At 43.9% G+C, this 17,933-nt stretch overlaps 1 protein-coding gene across 2 annotated transcripts; it reads right to left on the minus strand.

Annotated features, from left to right (window-relative positions):
• Positions 1-3,429: 3,429 nt before the first annotated feature.
• On the minus strand, positions 3,430-16,661 carry LOC134556053 (protein tilB homolog). Of its 2 annotated transcripts, none has more exons than XM_063408237.1 (8): positions 16,198-16,661; positions 13,515-14,544; positions 8,831-8,972; positions 8,279-8,372; positions 7,180-7,298; positions 6,469-6,611; positions 5,662-5,814; positions 3,430-4,282 (listed from the first exon to the last, which is right to left on the minus strand). In XM_063408237.1, the coding sequence occupies exons 2-8, from the start codon at positions 13,538-13,540 to the stop codon at positions 4,171-4,173; spliced, it is 789 nt and encodes a 262-aa protein (XP_063264307.1). In that variant the 5' UTR covers positions 13,541-14,544; positions 16,198-16,661; the 3' UTR covers positions 3,430-4,170. The 2 variants fall into 2 exon arrangements, with proteins under 2 accessions (XP_063264307.1, XP_063264306.1); XM_063408236.1 differs by having other exon boundaries at positions 5,662-5,859.
• Between the last annotated feature and the right edge of the window lie 1,272 nt (positions 16,662-17,933).

A 17,933-nucleotide genomic window follows, 5' to 3' on the forward strand; every position in this document is an offset into this window, starting at 1 on the left:
AAGGATTAGGAGCTGAGACGTGTAATGTTAAAGCAGCATAGACTCTCCACCATGCAATAAAAACTTAGCAACAAAAGCCCTCAAAAACTGATTATGAGAACAATTTTCCTCTGTATATAACAGCCCAATCCCCACTGGCAGCTGAGGGGGTGAAAAAGCTGTACTGGACATTATTCCATCTGGGAAAAATGCTGAAAACTGACACAAAAATAAATACCTATTATAATACTGACACAGGTAAATAAATACCTGATGAGAAAAGCCCCTTTCTGTTCATGAGCTGAGCAGAGCCTCAAACTCTCCCTCCCAAACCAGGGAGTGAAAATATCCATTGGGCTTCATCTGAAGGTGAAATTATAAACAGAGAAACTTGAATTTTGTCGTTCTTAGGAAGAAATGGTTGAACAGTGCCCATCAGGAACAGCCTGGGAGAGATTATGTGGGGTGCTCTGAGTGTGCTCAGCCCCACAGGGGGTTTGGGAGTCTCTCTGCACAGATCCAGCCCATTGTGGCTCTAAAAGAGACCTTTAACATGAACATCCAGGCGATTTTAAGGAGCTCCATAATAAGGGGATGTTATCCTTTTAGAAATCCTATGAAATGGAATTCTTTGAGGCCCGCAGGAAGCACTGGAGAATAATTTGCACAACCCAAAAAATTAGCACAAAGAGGAAGAAAGGCACTTTAAAGCCAAGACCTAGTGCCAGCTCCCTCAGGTGGGCTCTTTCAGGCATGCTGGGTACAACTTTCAGCAAAACCTCAACAACCAAGAGACCCAGAATGGCTTAAGGAAGAAAGAGTTGCAAATTGCTGGTTATTATTGTCAAAAAGTTCAGCGTTTCTCTGTGAAACCTGTGTTTCTTTTGGCTGCGGTTCATTCCACTGAATAAAACACTTTTTTTTTCTTAATTCATTTGAGCTTCTGGCAGCTGCACTTCAGTTCATTGGCCAGGGTTTCGTGGCTGCTCTGCTCTCTCCAGTTCTCATTGTTGGATTGTTCAGGTCATATTATTTCACCTGAGATAATATTAATGGCTGTGACAGTTCCCAGTGCTCAGACAGACTTTTATCAAATAGAGAAGCCCCAAATTCTGGGAGTATCTTCTCTCCCAGTCAGTGGGGTTTGTTCAAACAGGATTATACAGTGAAATGAAGGAAAGGAGGCTCTGGGGGGTGGCTGAAATTGGTACTGAGGGAGCTGCAAAGCCCCGTGGTTCAGAAGGAGCCTTGTCCCAGCTGGTGACAGCGGAGTCCCCTTCACTTCTAGGAAGGGACAAGAGCTGAGGATGTCTGGGAAGTGATTCCCCCTCTCTGAAATTGCCCCTGGGCCCTCCTGCAAGCAGGACACTGCCTGTGCAGCCCCAGGGTAAATTGATGATTGGATTGAGCTTTGAGTAACCCATGGCAGGAGTTTGAATTAGATGGGCATTTCTGTCCCTTCTAACCTAAACCATCCTGTGCTTCTGTGATCTCCTTTAAATCTCTTCGCAGCAAAACCCCTCAAACATCACCAGCACATTCTTGCTCCTGGATGCACTTTAAATAAAACCAGCAAGGCTCCCCAGAATTACCTCATACTTCCCTGGGATCCCAGAGCCAGAGCATTAAAATAATGAAAAATTATGAGAGCAGAACCAGCTTCCTGTTTGGAAAGAGTAAATCAGAGTCTGTGCCTTTCTCTCAGGTGTGGGCAGCAGAGCCTGTGCTCCCAGGAGGGACTTGAGCAGCTCCTAGTCACATCTGCAGGAGGTGGGTGGTGACTTCAGCAGGAATTGGTGACTGAGACCTCTGCCCACGGGGCTGGAGCAATTTCCCATCTCAGCCTCACTTTCTGATGCTGACTTCTGGGAAGAGAGCCTAGCCTTGAGTGCTTGCTGCTGTGATTTCAGAATTGCTGGCTGGAACACTCCTTGGGGTCTGACACTGTGGGAAAAGCCTGTTTGCCTTTCCTGTCCCCAGTCACAGACCCACAGCAGTGCCCAGCTGCCCTCTGCTCCTGGCCTGGCCACCTCAGGGTCAGTGAGGTGGTCACTGAGGTGGTCAGTGAGGAGGTCAGTAAATGTAAGGTGGTCAGTGAGGTGGTCAGTAAAGGTGAGGTGGTCAGTGAGGTGGTCAGTAAAGGTGAGGTGGTCAGTGAGGTGGTCACTGAGGGTGAGGTGGTCAGTGAGGTGGTCAGTGAGGTGGTCAGTGAGGTGGTCAGTAAAGGTAAGGTGGTCAGTAAAGGTAAGGTGGTCAGTAAAGGTGAGGTGGTCAGTAAAGGTAAGGTGGTCAGTAAAGGTGAGGTGGTCAGTAAAGGTGAGGTGGTCAGTAAAGGTGAGGTGGTCAGTAAAGGTGAGGTGGTCAGTGAGGTGGTCAGTGAGGTGGTCAGTAAAGGTAAGGTGGTCAGTAAAGGTGAGGTGGTCAGTGAGGTGGTCAGTAAAGGTGAGGTGGTCAGTAAAGGTAAAGTGGTCAGTCAGGCTGGTCCTTCAGGCTGTGTCTCCCCTCTGCTCCAGCTCCCTGCCTCATTTCCAAGAACACACTGTTCTCTCACACCTATCCTCAGCTGAAAAGAACATATTTAGTGCTTTGTGTTCAACCTTCCACTCCCAGACACAACAGGGGCTCTTTACAGGGATAATGTGTTGTAGGGTATCTCGATTCATTTCTACACCTGAGGCAGACCACAATCCTCACTCTATAAAAGCCTTCATGTTTTCTGTTCCTATCCCCTCCACAGAAAGTTCCTGTTCTCTGCCATTACAGCACACAGTGTTCTGCTGTTTCAAAGCCCTGGTTGTGTTGTTTCTGTGTAAACCCATCTCTCTCTGAACCTGGAAAAGCTCTTTGCTGTGTGTTGTTGTATGTCCCTCCTGGTCCTGGGGTGTGTTTGTGGAGGGTTTGTCCCAGTTTGTTCTGTTCCCAGTGCTGGGTGGATCCCACTGACTGGATCTGCTGATCCAGCCCTGTCAGCAGGTAAATGCTGCTCTGCTTCTCTGAAATCCAGGAGTATTTCCTGAGGGTGACCAGCAGGCTGACACCTCTTTGTAGTGCTCTGCTGTCACTGCTGTAGAAAATCCTCTGAAGCCAGACCCTGTAAAGCATTTAAAATCTTATGTTTTCATTGGTACAATATTTTGATCACCTGTTTTGGCTGCCAGGATGTGGGAGAGGCAAGGACAGCCCTAAGGGAGAGCCTGGAAACTCTCCAGGCTGCTGATTTCTCGTGCCTGGATGCAGTACAGATGTTGGACAGACCTTTCTGCTGTAAGTCACGGCTCTGCAGAGCCCTGCAGGGCTGAGCTCTGCTCCCTGCAGCTGAGCCCTGCAGCCAGCACACAGCACAGGATTCATCGACTGGCTCTGGAATTAGGCAATTCTCTTAATTGGCCTCATTCTCAGGCCTCTGCTGTTCTTCCCCTGCTCTGTTGGTGGCACAGCTATTTGTGCTGGTTGGGAACAAACCCCCAGCACTGCACAGCAAAGCAATCAAAGCTTTGACAGATACCTCTGCAAGATAATTGCATCCAGATACCCTGTGAGCCTTCACAAATCCCTTGTCAGCTTCCACAGGTCTTTCCCTCCTGTGGCTTTGCTTTGAGGGGCTTCTATTAAGCAACAGGACATCCCCAAACAATGCCAGCAGTGAGACAAAAGTCTCCTCTCCTTTTCATGGTTTGTCTCCCCAGTGCTTCCCAAGATCTTTTTTAATTTTTTTTTTTATTACTATTATTTCTAAGGGTCAAAATGATTGGGGTGGCTCAGCTTTTCCCATGTCCAAAGCTCATTAAAGAGCCCTTGGACACTGGTGGGGCTTTTCATTCAGTTGTGGGATTTGTTTTCCTTTCCTTTGGATGTTCATCCCTGTGTCATTTCCCACAATGAACTTGGGGCCTGAGCTTGGATATGTTTTAATTAAATGCAGTGGGAGTCAATAATTGTGAGTGGTTGTTGACACAGAGTTCCTAGATGAGAAAATCACACTATTTTTAATACACCAGACTCATGATATTCAGTATAACATTATGTCTTACTTACATATCCATACCCACAAATGCACTCAAAAATATTTTATTTCTGTTTCAATCTCTCTTTGACGAGTAAAAAAAAAAATAGAACTTCTATAAGCAGGATTTATTGTCTCTTGTAAGCAAGATTGTTGTAGCACAGTTGTGATCCTACAAAAATACAGTGCTAGAGTATAGTACACATTCTGTAAAAAAACCTGACAGCAGGGGGTGAACAGTCCTCTGGCAGCTTGGGGATACCATCCAGCATTTTCAGGTTTGGCAAATTGGAGAACACGCTTAAAGAGAGACAAAAGGAAAAAAAAAAAAAGTAGAAATTGAGAAAAATAATCTTGTGAAATGTTGAGAATAAAAGAGACACTGATAAAAAAGAAACAGTGCATTCAAACATATCTGAAATAGATTTGGGTTGTTGGAAATCTTGATTTGTCATTTGTTGCAGAATTTATCTGATAAAGAGCTAATTAAAACGCTCAGATTTCACTCTATTGTACCACTTTTATATCCTCAGACTCAATAAAGCACTTCAAGAATGTGTCTTCTAACACTGAGAATGAACATAATACCCGAGTTATACCAAAGAGTACCAATATTTAATTGCCCTAAGAACTGGCAGAATGAGAGCAGAAACACAAATAAAAATTATTAAAAGGTGGTTTTCTGCTTTTGTTCTCCTGGACTTTTAGATATGCAAATAAGATGTGAAATCCATCATTTAGGATTTACTTTTCCCCTTCCATGCTGATTTTTCCCTCCCTGCCTTTAGAAAGCACCAGCATCACCACCACACTGCCAAAGGGATGCCCACAAGACTCAGGGGAAAACACACTGGAAAATCAGAAAGGTTTTCATTAAAAACTTCTTTTAAATTTGTCCTTTCTTTTTCCCCCTCCCAGGAAGCGATGGGAGGAGATGAGTCCCATTTCACACACACTCTGCAAGGTTTATCTTTAAAATATCAACACCTGGCTGTGTTTGCAGTGGGGAAAAACAACCGTGCAGATTCTCTGAGAGTGAGATTTAGAGTAGATCACATTCTCCTGAATTGTCCTGGATTAGAATTTCCATTTCCTCAGTGTCTGAGGCTGCTCTGTTAAATCTCCAGCACACCCAAAGCCTCCAACAGCTTTCCCTGAGGGCTGCTGGAGGCAGAGCAGCTCCACAGCCCGGCCACAGGGACAGGGAAATCCAGAAAAATCAAATGGAGGGAACTTAATTTTCCCCTGCTTTTGCTCTCTTCTTTCAAGGCATCCTCCTGATTCCAGCTCTGACATGTAATGCAATTTAGGCTCCGTGCAGAACCCACCAAGGATACAATGAGACTGAAGAGAGTTTGAGTAATAGGTAGTTTCTATTAATAAAAGGGAATCAAATTTATCTGCCCTGCTCACTGTCTCTGAACTTGATCCACGGGCTTAGCTCTGTTCCAGAACTGCCAGTCATGCCATTAAAAAGCATCACAGGCAGTTTCTGAATATTTTGGGGCTTTTATCACATAATAGCTCACTAACCCACCTTCCTGGAGTGTTGAAACTGTGGGAAATTGAAAAAGCTTCTTTAGAAAGCTTGTTGGATTTGAGATCCTATTCCTTTGAAACTCTGGCAAACATTTTTTGGTGTTTATCCCTTTGGCTAGCCACGAGACGGTGAGACTTACATTTGTCTGTATCTTTCCTGGAACTCACAGGGATTCCTCTTGAGGGTGAGGGATTCAAGTGGAGTGTGCCTCAAGTCTGAAATCCCACTGAGGGTCGTGATGTTATTTTCAGCGAGAGATAAGTGCTGAATCTGAGGGATCTTTGGCAGCTGTCTGAAGGATGTAAAGTGGTTTTTATTTACATTTAGCTCTCTGCATCTGTAAAGTACAAAGTGTATGGCATCACTATCACCTCTGGGACACAATCCCTCCAACAGGGATGGGTTTTATACACTGGCTTTACATTTGTGCTATTTTTGCCTAGTTGTGGACTGCCAGATCAGATCCCTACACTTTATATTCCCTAATTTCTTTATACTGTACAACAGATGCATCATTATTTCTGTTCTCAGTACTGCAGCTCTCCATACACCTAAACACACAACAGCAGAGTAGCAGCAGATGGATGGTAAAATAAATTTATAGTTGCCATGGTCGTGCTTGGCCTCTCTGCTTGGGTTGTGTTCCACCATCTCTTCCCAGAGATTCCTCCCGTGGTCACAACTTCCCCTTTTGGCACAGATCTCCCTGAAGCTGACAGCACTCATTAATTATTCCCCAGGAATAAAGGGGACATCATCTGATGTCCTCACTGGATGTTTCCAGCCTGGGGTGGCATGAACTCAGAATAAACTGATGGATTCTCAATGCTGCACCCCCCCGAGCAGATTTGGCAGCTCTCAAGAGCCTGCTCCAGCTGTCACTTCAGTAAAATTTTGATTTCTGTGATGTTACACAAAAATAGAAACAGTTGGACACTTTGTCTACCTTGGCAACCTTATGGCACTTAGGTCTGTCAAAGAATTGTCCACCAACCAAAGCTTTTCCACCCGAATCAATCTGCGGAGGATTCTTTTGAAGTTTTCCACCTGGTAAAGATCACCCAGGTCCTGGAAGGAAAGATTCAACTCCTGGGAAGGGAAAAATGAGAGAAATCACTTTTTTTTTCCTTTCTTGCTTTGTAATAGTTATATCATTAGATATAGAATTAGTCAGAGGTAGTTAAAATGAGAATACATTTTATGCTGCTGCTCTTATAACAACTGGTGGTACCAAGTGTCAAATTCACCTCAGATGAATCACCTCATAGTGATAAACTCCTTAATTCTTTGAAGAGAAGAAAGGAACCACCTCTCAAGCATGAATTTTATCCTCTGTCCGTCTCCTCCCTCCTCTATGAGTGGGGTTACCAGTGTGTGGGGAGGGAGCAGGACTGAGTGATCGTGGCTTATTGGTTTGGCTTCTAAACTCATCTGGCACCAAAGTGCAGCACAGCAGCCAGATATAAATATTTATAGAGTCCTCACAGAATGGTCTGGGTTGGCAGGGAATTTAAAATTCATCCAATTCCACCCCCTGCCACAGCCAGGGACACCTTCCTTACAGCAGGTTTTAACCTATTCAATGCAGTGAGCAGCCAGCACATCATTATTGGCTTCTTTACAACTACAGTCCAAAGTGTTAAGGAGAAAGTTTTACAGCACAGTTTTCCCAGTTCTCTTGCAGCCTCCTTTCCCATTTCTCTGTGTCAGATAGTTGTTTTCTTTTTTTCAGGGTATGTTCTTCTTTCCTGAAAAACAGTTCTTCTTCTGAGGGCCCTGGTCAGAGAAAAAGATTTACAGTTGAGGATGTGATACAGAACTGGCACTTAGTCACTTCCTGGAAGAATAAATATATATATTGCTGGGAAGGTTCTGTAATGAAGAAATATATATAATATTATAGGTGTGTAAGTTTCCAGGCTTCTGAGATATAAATTAATGGAAAAATTTTTCTACCATTTCCAGGCCCATAATTCAGCCAGCAATCCACAGTCGTGATGATTTTGTGCATGGTTTGGTAAATGGCAGATCTGCTACAGCTCAGAGTTAAAACTATTTCTGAAGGGTTGTTCATAAGGATCCGAGCTCTAAAACCCTTCTTATTGCTTGCCATGCTATGAGTTAGCCTTTGATAGTCCTGAGAAAGGTCCTGAGAATGTTTGCAGCTTCCAGAGCAGGGACCAGGATCAACAGCCCCACTCCAAACCTCGTTTGTATTGGGACAGGAACACACTAGAGACTTCAAGCCTTAATGAAATGTTTAGAGCCATGGACATCTTCAAATTCCTGATTAAAGGCTGGAAATTTTCCACTGTTTACTCCCAAACATGCAAATACTGGAATTTAAAACCCATCTGTTCTTGAGTGTGTCTATAGATTGTAATTGAGCCAATTTAGTCTTAAAATACAATATATGTGCCACTGTTTGCAGGACTGGGTTTTCCTCTTGCTTTCTTGCATTCTGAGCAGTCAAATGTTAATGAACTTTTGAAAGACGTAATCAGCACCACATTAATACTAAAAAATTTCAATTTGCAGTTCAGGCAGTTGTTTTTCATTTTGGAAATTACAAAGGATAATTCCCTAATGATTAAAAAAAATAATAATAAAAGCAAGCATGGGCACTGTGAGATGAAATCCTGCCCCTTTTCAAGAGAATGGCAAGCTGCATGATTTCAGCTCCTCACTTTTAAGGATGCACTCTTGGACTCAGCAGAGCTGGGGCTGAAATGTCCAGGTGTGTTTTTGATCTTTACCTTCCCTCACTCGGGGACAGCGGAGCTGATTTCCTCGCACGCCCTGTTCCTCTAGGTCACACCAGCCAAGGTACTTGAAGGAGTCAGAAGGAAGCTCAAAGAAAAGCAAAACCAAGATGTAAAAAAATCAGTAAAAGCTCTCGAGGTTTTGACATTGTGCTTTCCCTTATTTCTGGCCTTATTACACAGAAATCCCTCCAGTCAGAGCCATGTAGGAGCTGGTAAATGCTGTGGGAATTCACACCTAAGTGGAGTTTGCCACAGCTCACCCTGGTTAACTCCAATAAATTGGCTCAAATATTGGAGAAAACCTTCTCAGGGCTCATTATCCACCTGCCCATGGCATCAGGTTGGTGCTCAGAGCTCAGAGGCTGAGGCAAATCCCCTGGCCCCAAAAAACAGAATCATTTTTATTCCACCCTGGATTTGGAAGATAAAAGGAGGTGAACAAAATCCACTTCAAAGCTGAGGAAGAGATTTCTGCCTTAGCTCCTCTTTGTCCTTGTCTCTTTTCTACAAACCTGCAATCAGACTGGAAAAGCAAACACTTACTGGGAAAGGTGGCCTGGAGTCCCAGCTCTGCCCGAGGATTCCTCTGTTTTGGGGTAAAACGTTGTGTGCCTCACTGAGGATGGAGCAGCAGGAGGAATAGGACTGAAAGAACTTCTGATTGCTTGTAGTCAGACCTGAGGAGCTAGAGAGGAGATGTTAAACCAGTGCAGATTCTGTCCAGAGAAATGCAGATTTTATTGGGTTTGTTCTATAATTGCAGCAGATAATTACAGAAAATACAGAATAGCTCGGGGCAGGGCTTGCCAGCCACATCCTGAGGCCAAACCATGGGCAAGCCCCCAGCCCTCACCTGAGCTGCATTTCCTCACACACAGGAGCCTTCCACAGACGTGTCCAAACATCAGAAAGAGGAATTTACTGGCACTTTGTTAGAAAAACTGAGTCTTGGAGAAAACTGAGAGCTGAACTCATTCAGCATGATATGTTTGTTCCCTTCTACCCAGGAGAGCCCTGCTTTATGGATCTGGGCTGGATGAGAAGACACCTCAATTATTGATTTTATTCCATTGTACATGTGTTGTAACTCATTATTTTAGTAATATTGGTATAATTATTTTAATCTCTTGCATATATTTTAGGGGATCCTCAGAGATCTGGAGAAAAGCTGAACTTTGTTCAACAGATTCTTCAGATCATAGAATCATTAGTGCTGGGAAAGGCCTCCAAGGTTACCAAGTCAATCTTCAGCTTGTAGTTGTGTGTTCCTGTGCTCTCTTGGCAGAACACTTCCAAAAGTCACATTTTCCATGCCCCAAATGGGGCAATTTCTCCAGTTGTGCTTCAGAGGGATTGAAGGCCTTGCAGACTGGCAGCTGCAGTTTAGGAATTTACCAGAGAACACTCGAAAACAATGATTTAATTTAGTCAGGGTGTGCATCCAGCACTGTAATTTGACATTTACTCTACAGGCTCAGGGAGCTCTTCCAGGGAGCCTCAGCTGTCAGTCAGCATCATCAAACAACTGGAGTCAGGAGCAGAAATACAGAATGAAAATGCAGCTTTAAGATGGTTTGGAGGGGAGGGCAAAGAAGGTCACATATGGGAGTAACAGGCTGAACAGAACATTGGTTAAAAAGGACAATTACAGATTATTGGCAACCCCTCATGAGGAGCTGTGTCCTGGTGACCCCAGTGCAGGAGCAGCTGTGACAAGCAGCTCTCCTCCCTCTGCCTTGTGCTGGGGCTTTACTGGGGTCACAGCAGCCCCAGTGAACTGGAGGAGACTTCCAGGAAGCTGTGTGAGCTCAGCATTTTAGAAAAGAGCAGCTAGAGACACTCTGGGGGCAAACAGCCCCTTGTGGGTGTGAGTTCACACACAGCAACCCTGTCAAAAGAGGATTTACATTGGGTAGATAGGAAAAAAAAACCCCAGAAAATAAAAAAGTGCTGGGAATTCTTGTTTAGCTCTGTCTTGGTGTTTGTTCTGCTTTTACCTCCTTGTATGTTAAATGAGATCGGACCAAAGAAATTAGTAAAAATTCTTTTGTGTTTAAGAAGATCTGTTATTTTTCTCAGTTTGGAAGTGATCTTTTAGGATGTACTCAAAGGACTATTTATAACTGCAAGGCTTCTCAAAACCTACCTTCCTCTCAGCTAGATACTACCTCCTCTGCTGAGACAGGAATACACACTCCCAGTCCCTGGAAATGTGGGATAAAACATTTTAGCTGAACCATTTAACATGATATCTATTCTGATCTCCTGGCAGGAAACCCACTCACAAAATTCTGAATTGGTGATGGCAAATAAAACATAAAATTCCCCCCAAAAAATGTGATGGATACTTCCCCAATCAGGTGGGTAGTGAGATTTCCATGGGACAGAGTGACAGAAAGAAACATCTTTCATCTCAAAACTGCCTGAGTTTAATAAGCACCAGCTGGACCCCACATTTTGCACAGAAGATTTTTCTGGAGGAGCAAGTGCCACACAGTTTTCTCTCCCTTGCTTTGTTTACCTTCCTATTTTGCAGCAAAACTGATGCAAAAGGAGTGGCAATGAGCGAGGCAGGATGCAATTCCAAGCAATTACACATCACACAATACATGAAAGGAACAAAATTTCCTGCCTTGATTGTGAGGCCCTTCGGCTGGATATGAATCTCCAATGGCACCTCAGGGAGCAGCACACTAGATTATGTCAAGCATTAAGGGGAAAAAAATTAGATTCATGATGTCTGTCCAGGCTGAGTCATTTCCTCTCACTTCGCCTGCAGTGAGAAATTGGTGGTTATCATAAATCATGGACCTAAATTCTTATGGGAGAAGAATTAATTTCACTAATGGAAACCCTCTGTGGCAATTGCATTCCTCCATTCCCCCTCTTTTTGGGGGGCGTCGAGAAATATTTATGATGTCTTTTAAGCAGAGGTACTTGACTATATTTTAAGAATTCTGTAATAGAGGTTTAGAAAGGAAACTTCAAAAGGTAATGGGGGAAAGAAATTCTTGTGTGTGACCAGCTTCTAATTTCTAATTCCCTCACTCCAGTTCCTGTCGTGGCTACAGCTTTGCTGCTGACACCAAATCCAGGCACAACATTTTTTTTTTCATCTCAATAATGAACAAAACCTCACAGAATTGTACCAAAGAATTCTTTGCAGGCACCTTGAAGTCTGGAGTGCTCCGTGTGAGCTGGCAGGAGCGAGCACTGGAAGCACTGGTGGCTCACCCCTTGTATTTCACATTGTTCTCCTCAGTGGCAGTCCCAGTGAGGAACTCAGTGCCTGAAGAGTTTTGCAAACTGCCAGAAATGAGAACAGAACAGCTCCTGCCTTTTTGAGAACACGACTGAGGAGTACCAGGCCATTCCTTGGGAAATCATGCACTGCTGAGCTCCCTGAGCAGATCCCACCTCACAGGGATGCCAGTGCCAGCCCTGTGGCTGTGACAGGTTCTCCTCTCTCTGACAGCTTGGCCAGCTGTCCCCAGAGCCCAGAATGCTCCAGATTTCCTGACTGCAGTGCAAGAACATCTGAGCCCAGCTGCCTGCAAGTGTAGGACACATTAAAAGCCCATAAAAAGACTTTGAAGAGCTAAAGCTGAGCTGCTTCTGAAGCTACACCAGTGAAAGATATTGAGTGAAACGGAGTGAGAAGTCCCTCCTGTGTATATTTCAGATATTTGGCTGTTAAAAAAGGAATGTCAGTCAAAAGATTCCTCTCTCCTGATAAAACAGCAGCCTCCACAAACAAACATCTGAGACTCTACAGCACAGGTTCAGCCCTGCTGCACAGACAATGGGAAGCTCAGTTAAAGAGGAGTAAAGATAAAGGAGGTTATGAGCAAACTCTTGCATTTGGGATTTGAAAGGCTTTTTGTCCCAGCCTTTTGAGCAGTTTTGGTCTAACTTCCCACAGCTTTATCCCCAGCTGCTCTCCAGGGATCAGCGTCCTTGAGCAGGCTCAGCCTCCACTGAACCACGGCTGCTTTCCCCTTAAATCTGAAATTCCCTGGATGAAAGGATTGGGAACAAGCAGCAGGGATATTTATCCTAACTCTTCACATTTCCAGAGCCAGAATTCCCGTGGTGCTTGCTACATCCCACCAAATCACAGCCCATATCTGATGGAAAGGCCCCTGCTCCCGTGTGCTTGATCTCAGTCTGGTCTGGTCAGGTTCTGATTTAGCAGCAAAGTGCTCTCAGTTCACTCAGTCCAGATACCATGGAAGTGAAAAACGTTCTAAAGGAAGGAACCAAATCGAATGTGTTTTAATAAAAAAAAAATCCAAACTAGATAAACTAAGAAAAGAGCAATAAATCCTCCCAAAGCAAAAAGTTTGTACCAGTGGGTGAGAGCTGGTGATTTTGCAGGCTCTAAGAGAGCTGGTTCTGGATCTGCCCAAACCACCTGCACAGGTAAGGGCTTGTCCCAGGTTCCAAACACCCAATTCTTTATGTTGCCTCAGTCAATGGAAAATGCCAAAGCCATCCACATAAACAAACTGCAGGGGTAGCTCACCAACACCATTTGTGCAAGTATTTAAAAGATTTAAACTCAGAATTCAGTCTGTGCTTCATTTCAAATGCACACAATTTACTGCTCCAGAGCAGCTCTGCTTGTATGCAAACATTTATTATGAGAACTCTCTGAACTTAGGAGAGTAGAAGATATGGACATAGTGTTTGCATGCTCTATTACCTTTCAATTATTTTTATAGGAGTTTTATGAGACATTATGCAACATTTTGAAGCAGTTCTTTTGAGCATAATTTAGTGACAAACACACCTGTAAGTTATGGCCACAAAGCATCCTTGCTGATAGCTGTAGCATCAATTATCTTACTTTATGCTTCATAAAATGCCCCCCCCCAAAGACATAATTAACTTAATTAGGTCCTATCACCATAATGATACACTCTTAGCATATTAACTAACATTTTCCTCGTGGATCCAGCTTGTGCCCATACAAAGCCCACATCTCAACCCACACATTTTCACAGCAAACTCAACATTTTCTGTTGGGACAGCTTTTTCTTCCAGCCATTGGGCAATGACACCAAGGCAAAACAACTCTTTGATTCCTGTTTTCCCTGCACACCAATCTCCCTCGGCAATGCAGGCTGGTACATTTTGAAAAGACACCCAATCCTGTAACTCTATCTTTGTTGTCAAAGCATGCCAAGCAATGACTACAGGTTCGTGTCTCCTTGCACCCTCCTACCTTTCAGACATGTCTGGCTGCTGCATAAAATCCTCACATCTCGCACGGGGATGAGCTTATCTTATCTTATCTTAGGCAGAGCTTATCTTCCCATCTCTGTCCCTGCACAGGGAGGGAATTCCAGGGCCTCTGGAGAGGGGACCGTGCCGGGATCCTGGGGCCGGATGGATTCCGTGTCTCCAAGGGAACGCTGTCACCTCGCAACGCTGTCACGTTAGGAGCTATTGTTACCAACCTCTTAAGCACATCAAACAAATTCCCGGGCTGATGGAGCCGGTATCAGTGAGCTGTCTTTGCAGAAGGTGCCTAAAGATGGGTTGGTGATACCTGTAGCACGATACGTGATCGTGCAGTGGATCTCTGCTCCGTCGCTCCCGCGACTCCGCTTTCACCAAGTTACCCACGTGAAGTTGGTATTTTCCTTGCCTAAAAGATCCCCTCCTTCATTAATGGCTTGTTAAATGCCTTGTTAATGTATCTGTTGGATGAAAATACCTAAAGAGGCTCACATTTTATGTAATATTCATAAAGAAAGTTCCTTATGAGCACCTCTTTGCTCTGTTGGGCGTTCTTGCCTCATGTGAACGTGCTCAGGCATTTTAGGGAAATCTTCCAGGCTTCCTTCTTCGAGTTTGCAGCTGAGAATGAGAACAAGAGATTCTTCTCTTGGTGGGAGCCAACAGTTCAGGTTTGTGTCTGTTTTTACATTGTATTTTTCTTAAAACCTGAAAGCTGCAGGTTCTGAGGATCAGCCCAGTGAGTTACTCCCTTCAAAACGCGTTTGGTTTTCGTTTTCTCTCCCAAAGCGGAGATGCTGGCAGGTTCCAGGGGGAACTGCAGCAGCCCAGAGTGGCTGTGGGCACTGGTTGGTCCCTGCTGAGGTTCAGAGGTGACTTTTAAACTCCAGCAGCAGGGATGGAGCCAGGTTTTAGGGGAAGGTTTCAGTGGAGCTGTAAATCTCACCCTGCCGATCGGCGATTCCCTCACCACAGGCACAGCTCCTTGCTCACTTGAGCTCCTGGGCTCTGTGCTGAAAACAGAGGGGATAAACAGATTAAAATCAATGTGGAACAAATACACAACCCCCTCTGCCCAGGGATGTTCAATTGGAAATGGCATATAGTCAAAACCTCTGTGGTTTACACTTCTACCTTTCAGCTTCTCCACAGAAAAATTATTCCTTATTATTCCTTTTCCTCCTTTTCCTTCACATTTCTCTTTTCTCTTTTTGGTCATTACAAAGGCTGATCATTACAAGGCCTCTCTGTATGGAAAGGTCTCTGCTTTCCCCAATGGTTGCTGAAGGCTTCAAAACCTTTTCTCAGAAATTCTGCTGGCAAATTTCACCGTGCCAGTAAAGCAGAGGGGAATAATGGTAATTAGAGGATTTCAGCTCCATGCACAGGCATTCTGTGGTTCCAAATGTTGAACTGACAGATCGTTATGTGAAATTTAACAAAGTAGCCATTCCACACAGGTTTCATTTAAACTTTATGTGCTAAGAACTGAGTTTATTACAGGGTGGGCGAGGATGGGGAATTAAGAGATTCATCAGGTCACTTGAGCAAATCATTTCTCTGTCTGCTAAGAATAAAGAAATTAATATCTAAATCAAACAAGATTGTAATTTGGGGCCTTTCTACTTACCATTTTTCCTCTGTCTATAAAATGAAAGGTATTGGTCCCCATCACAGCCTAATGGGCTTCAGATCTTTTATGGCAAATGCATTCCTCATAAAGCCCATGAAAAATTATCTCTGTGCTATTTCAGAGGAACGACATATTTTACATGGTGTCGGCCTTTCCATTACAAACACTATTTTTCAGATCTTTACAACCTGCCCATAAAAATGTGCTTCTGACAAGGAATTCAGCAGCCTGTCCCAGCTCTGCAAGAAAGAAATAGTTTTTTCCCCACTTTATCTAGTTTTGACCACTAATTTTGTCTTTGATTTGGGTAAATACAGGGTGGGTATTGGTCTCAACCCTGTGTCTGTCACATCTTTTTTTTCCTGTTGGATTCTGCCCTGCATGTCCATGAAATATGTAGGAAGTGGGCAGAATCCAGCTCGTCCTGAGGTCTGATTAATGACAGAAACATTCCCAATTATTCTCACTGCTGTAGGCCACCAGAGGCCCCGTTGTTCTGGGCACCACAGAAAGTCAGGAAAACAGAGTTTGCTCCAGAGAGTTTGTGCTTTAATTGAACAGAGCAGACAGACAAAGGGTAGGAAGAAAGGAAATTATATTATCCCTCCTCCTTTTATACAGAAATAGCTGAGATGCTCAGACCATGAAATCCTGGCACTGTGGTGGCAGAAATTCTGTTCCTGTGCCCAGGGTCAGCATTCACACAGGATTCCCAGCCCCTGACTTCGTTAAGCCCAGACTGGATGAACAGTCTGGCTTCAAAGTCTGCGTTTACTGGCTGAGTTTTCTGAGCTGACATTTTGTTAATCGCCATTAAAGAATATTTAAGAGACATTTCTCTACTGTAACATTTTTCTGATTCAGGGATAAATCAGCTTGTTGATATAATTTTATGTTCCTTATGTAAAATCCTTTTTTTGGTGTTCACTTGGTGATATCAAACCATCATTAGGTCAATGGCACCAGTAAAATCAGACTTAAGCACTTAACAACACTGCAGCACCAGCACAAAGTTAACTTTTATTGATCTTACCTGGTTTGAACATATCCAGGAATCCAGGGCATTCATGCTGGATGAGTCAGTTAGAAAGAGAGAGTTTCTTGGGAATTTCTTGGGATATTTCAGTGGTCTGATGTGCAGGCCCTGGAGGAGGAGCAGATTTTTGATGCACCAGTGCTGATCTGTGCCTGGGCAGGCTGACACTCACACCAGCTGGTTATTTTGCTGAGTTTCCCAGGCAACTCATTTCTTTTTGTCCTGCCCATTCAGGATTCCAGGAAAGTATTTGATCCCCACTGGTAGGACTTGGAGAGCATTCCCAGGGAAAAGCCAAGGACAGCAGAATAAAGCCTTGGGCAGGAGGAGAGCAGAGCTAGTGAAACATTTCAGCGGGGTCACCAGACAAAAAGGAATCAACAACTAGCTGCATAAATAATTGAAGTGAAAACTATATATGCCTGCTTTTCTAAGATGTTACAAACCCATGGATTGCAAGAGGTTGGAGGGGCTGTAACCAAGCAACAAGGACTGAAATTTGGTTCTCTCTTCTGGAAAAACAATGGGCTTGCAAGTCAGAATGACAATGTCTGGTATGAGAAAAGATGTTTATGGAGTGAGGAAAGCATTTTTATTTGGTTTAGGAGAGGCCTGTTCCAGTACCAAATCTGTCTTTTCTAACAAAATGAAAGTCAACAGTTTCTGGATGAATTAAACTTTTTCTGACACTGAGGAAAGATAGCAAATAAGTAACATTTGAAGATTTTCTTTCTCAAAGCTTTCCATTTCAAAAGAAATAATGGATGTAACTCACTGTCTCTTTGTTTGCCTGTATAAAAAGGATGATTGTATCCCAAGTGGAGGTGGTGGCACACAACTCTCCTGATTGCTGATTTCTCCCATAGTTTAGCTCACTGAAATGAGGTATATTTTCCCTTTTACCTTAAAGCATGACTTTTATATTGAATGGAGTCATTGCCCCCTAACCTACCTAAGCTCCTGATCAGCCCTCAGGAGCAAAGCCAAGGAATTCAGCTGGAGCAGAACCAAACCCGTGTGTGGATGTGGAAAAACCCCAGAGGACCTGCCAGGTCTCCCCAGGGAGAAGGAACCCCCCAGGTCCTGGCTGGGAGCTCCTGAAGCTCAGTGACAGCCTGGCACACGCTTCAATGAGTTCCTGCCCCTCTCCTCTCCCCCAGCTGCCATTCCTGTCCAATCCTCAGCATTTCAAACATCCCCTTGGAAGCTGCCAGAACAAACAAATCAGGCATTGATGGGAGCACCCAGAGATGGAACCTGCAGTGTGAGGTCAGCCTCGTTTCCTCCAGCCACGTCCTCGTTATGGATCTCATGTTTCATCCTTTCACCAGTTAATTGTTAATAATTCCTGATGGAGTACAAGATTCATTAAGTACTTCCTAATTTATCAGACATAAGTCTCATCAGGTAATTTTAGTCATATGAAAATCATTCTAAATTCATTTTGATAGACAATTTCCTGTTGCAGCCTAGTGAGCCTCCTTTTCCCCTGTGCTGTTGGAAGCAGCATCTCTGGTTATTCTCCTCTCTAACTTCCATCACTGCAGATTCCATTACACCTCCATCAGTTCCTTGTATTTATTTGGAACTGCTGCCAGCTGCTAAAGAGTTATGTTTTTTTTTTTTTTTTTTTTTGTTTAGAATTGATTACCTGAAATATATTGAAAAATTTGGTTTATTTCATCCATCAAACCCCTGCCTTCCTGAAAACCAGATCTTGTAAATACTTGGGA

The sequence above is a fragment of the Prinia subflava genome, chromosome 11, assembly GCF_021018805.1.
Source record: "Prinia subflava isolate CZ2003 ecotype Zambia chromosome 11, Cam_Psub_1.2, whole genome shotgun sequence".
Lineage (NCBI taxonomy): Eukaryota > Metazoa > Chordata > Aves > Passeriformes > Cisticolidae > Prinia > Prinia subflava.

Excerpts from the sequence above, each read along its gene's own strand:
- LOC134556053 (XM_063408236.1), bottom strand. The coding sequence starts at position 13,540 with ATGCAGCAGCCAGACATGTCTGAAAG. Across the intron at positions 8,973-13,514 it reads CAGCCAGACATGTCTGAAAG|CTCCTCAGGTCTGACTACAA; the intron begins GTAGGAGGGTGC and ends TCTCCTCTCTAG. Across the intron at positions 7,299-8,278 it reads CTGTCCCCGAGTGAGGGAAG|GGCCCTCAGAAGAAGAACTG; the intron begins GTAAAGATCAAA and ends TTCTCTGACCAG.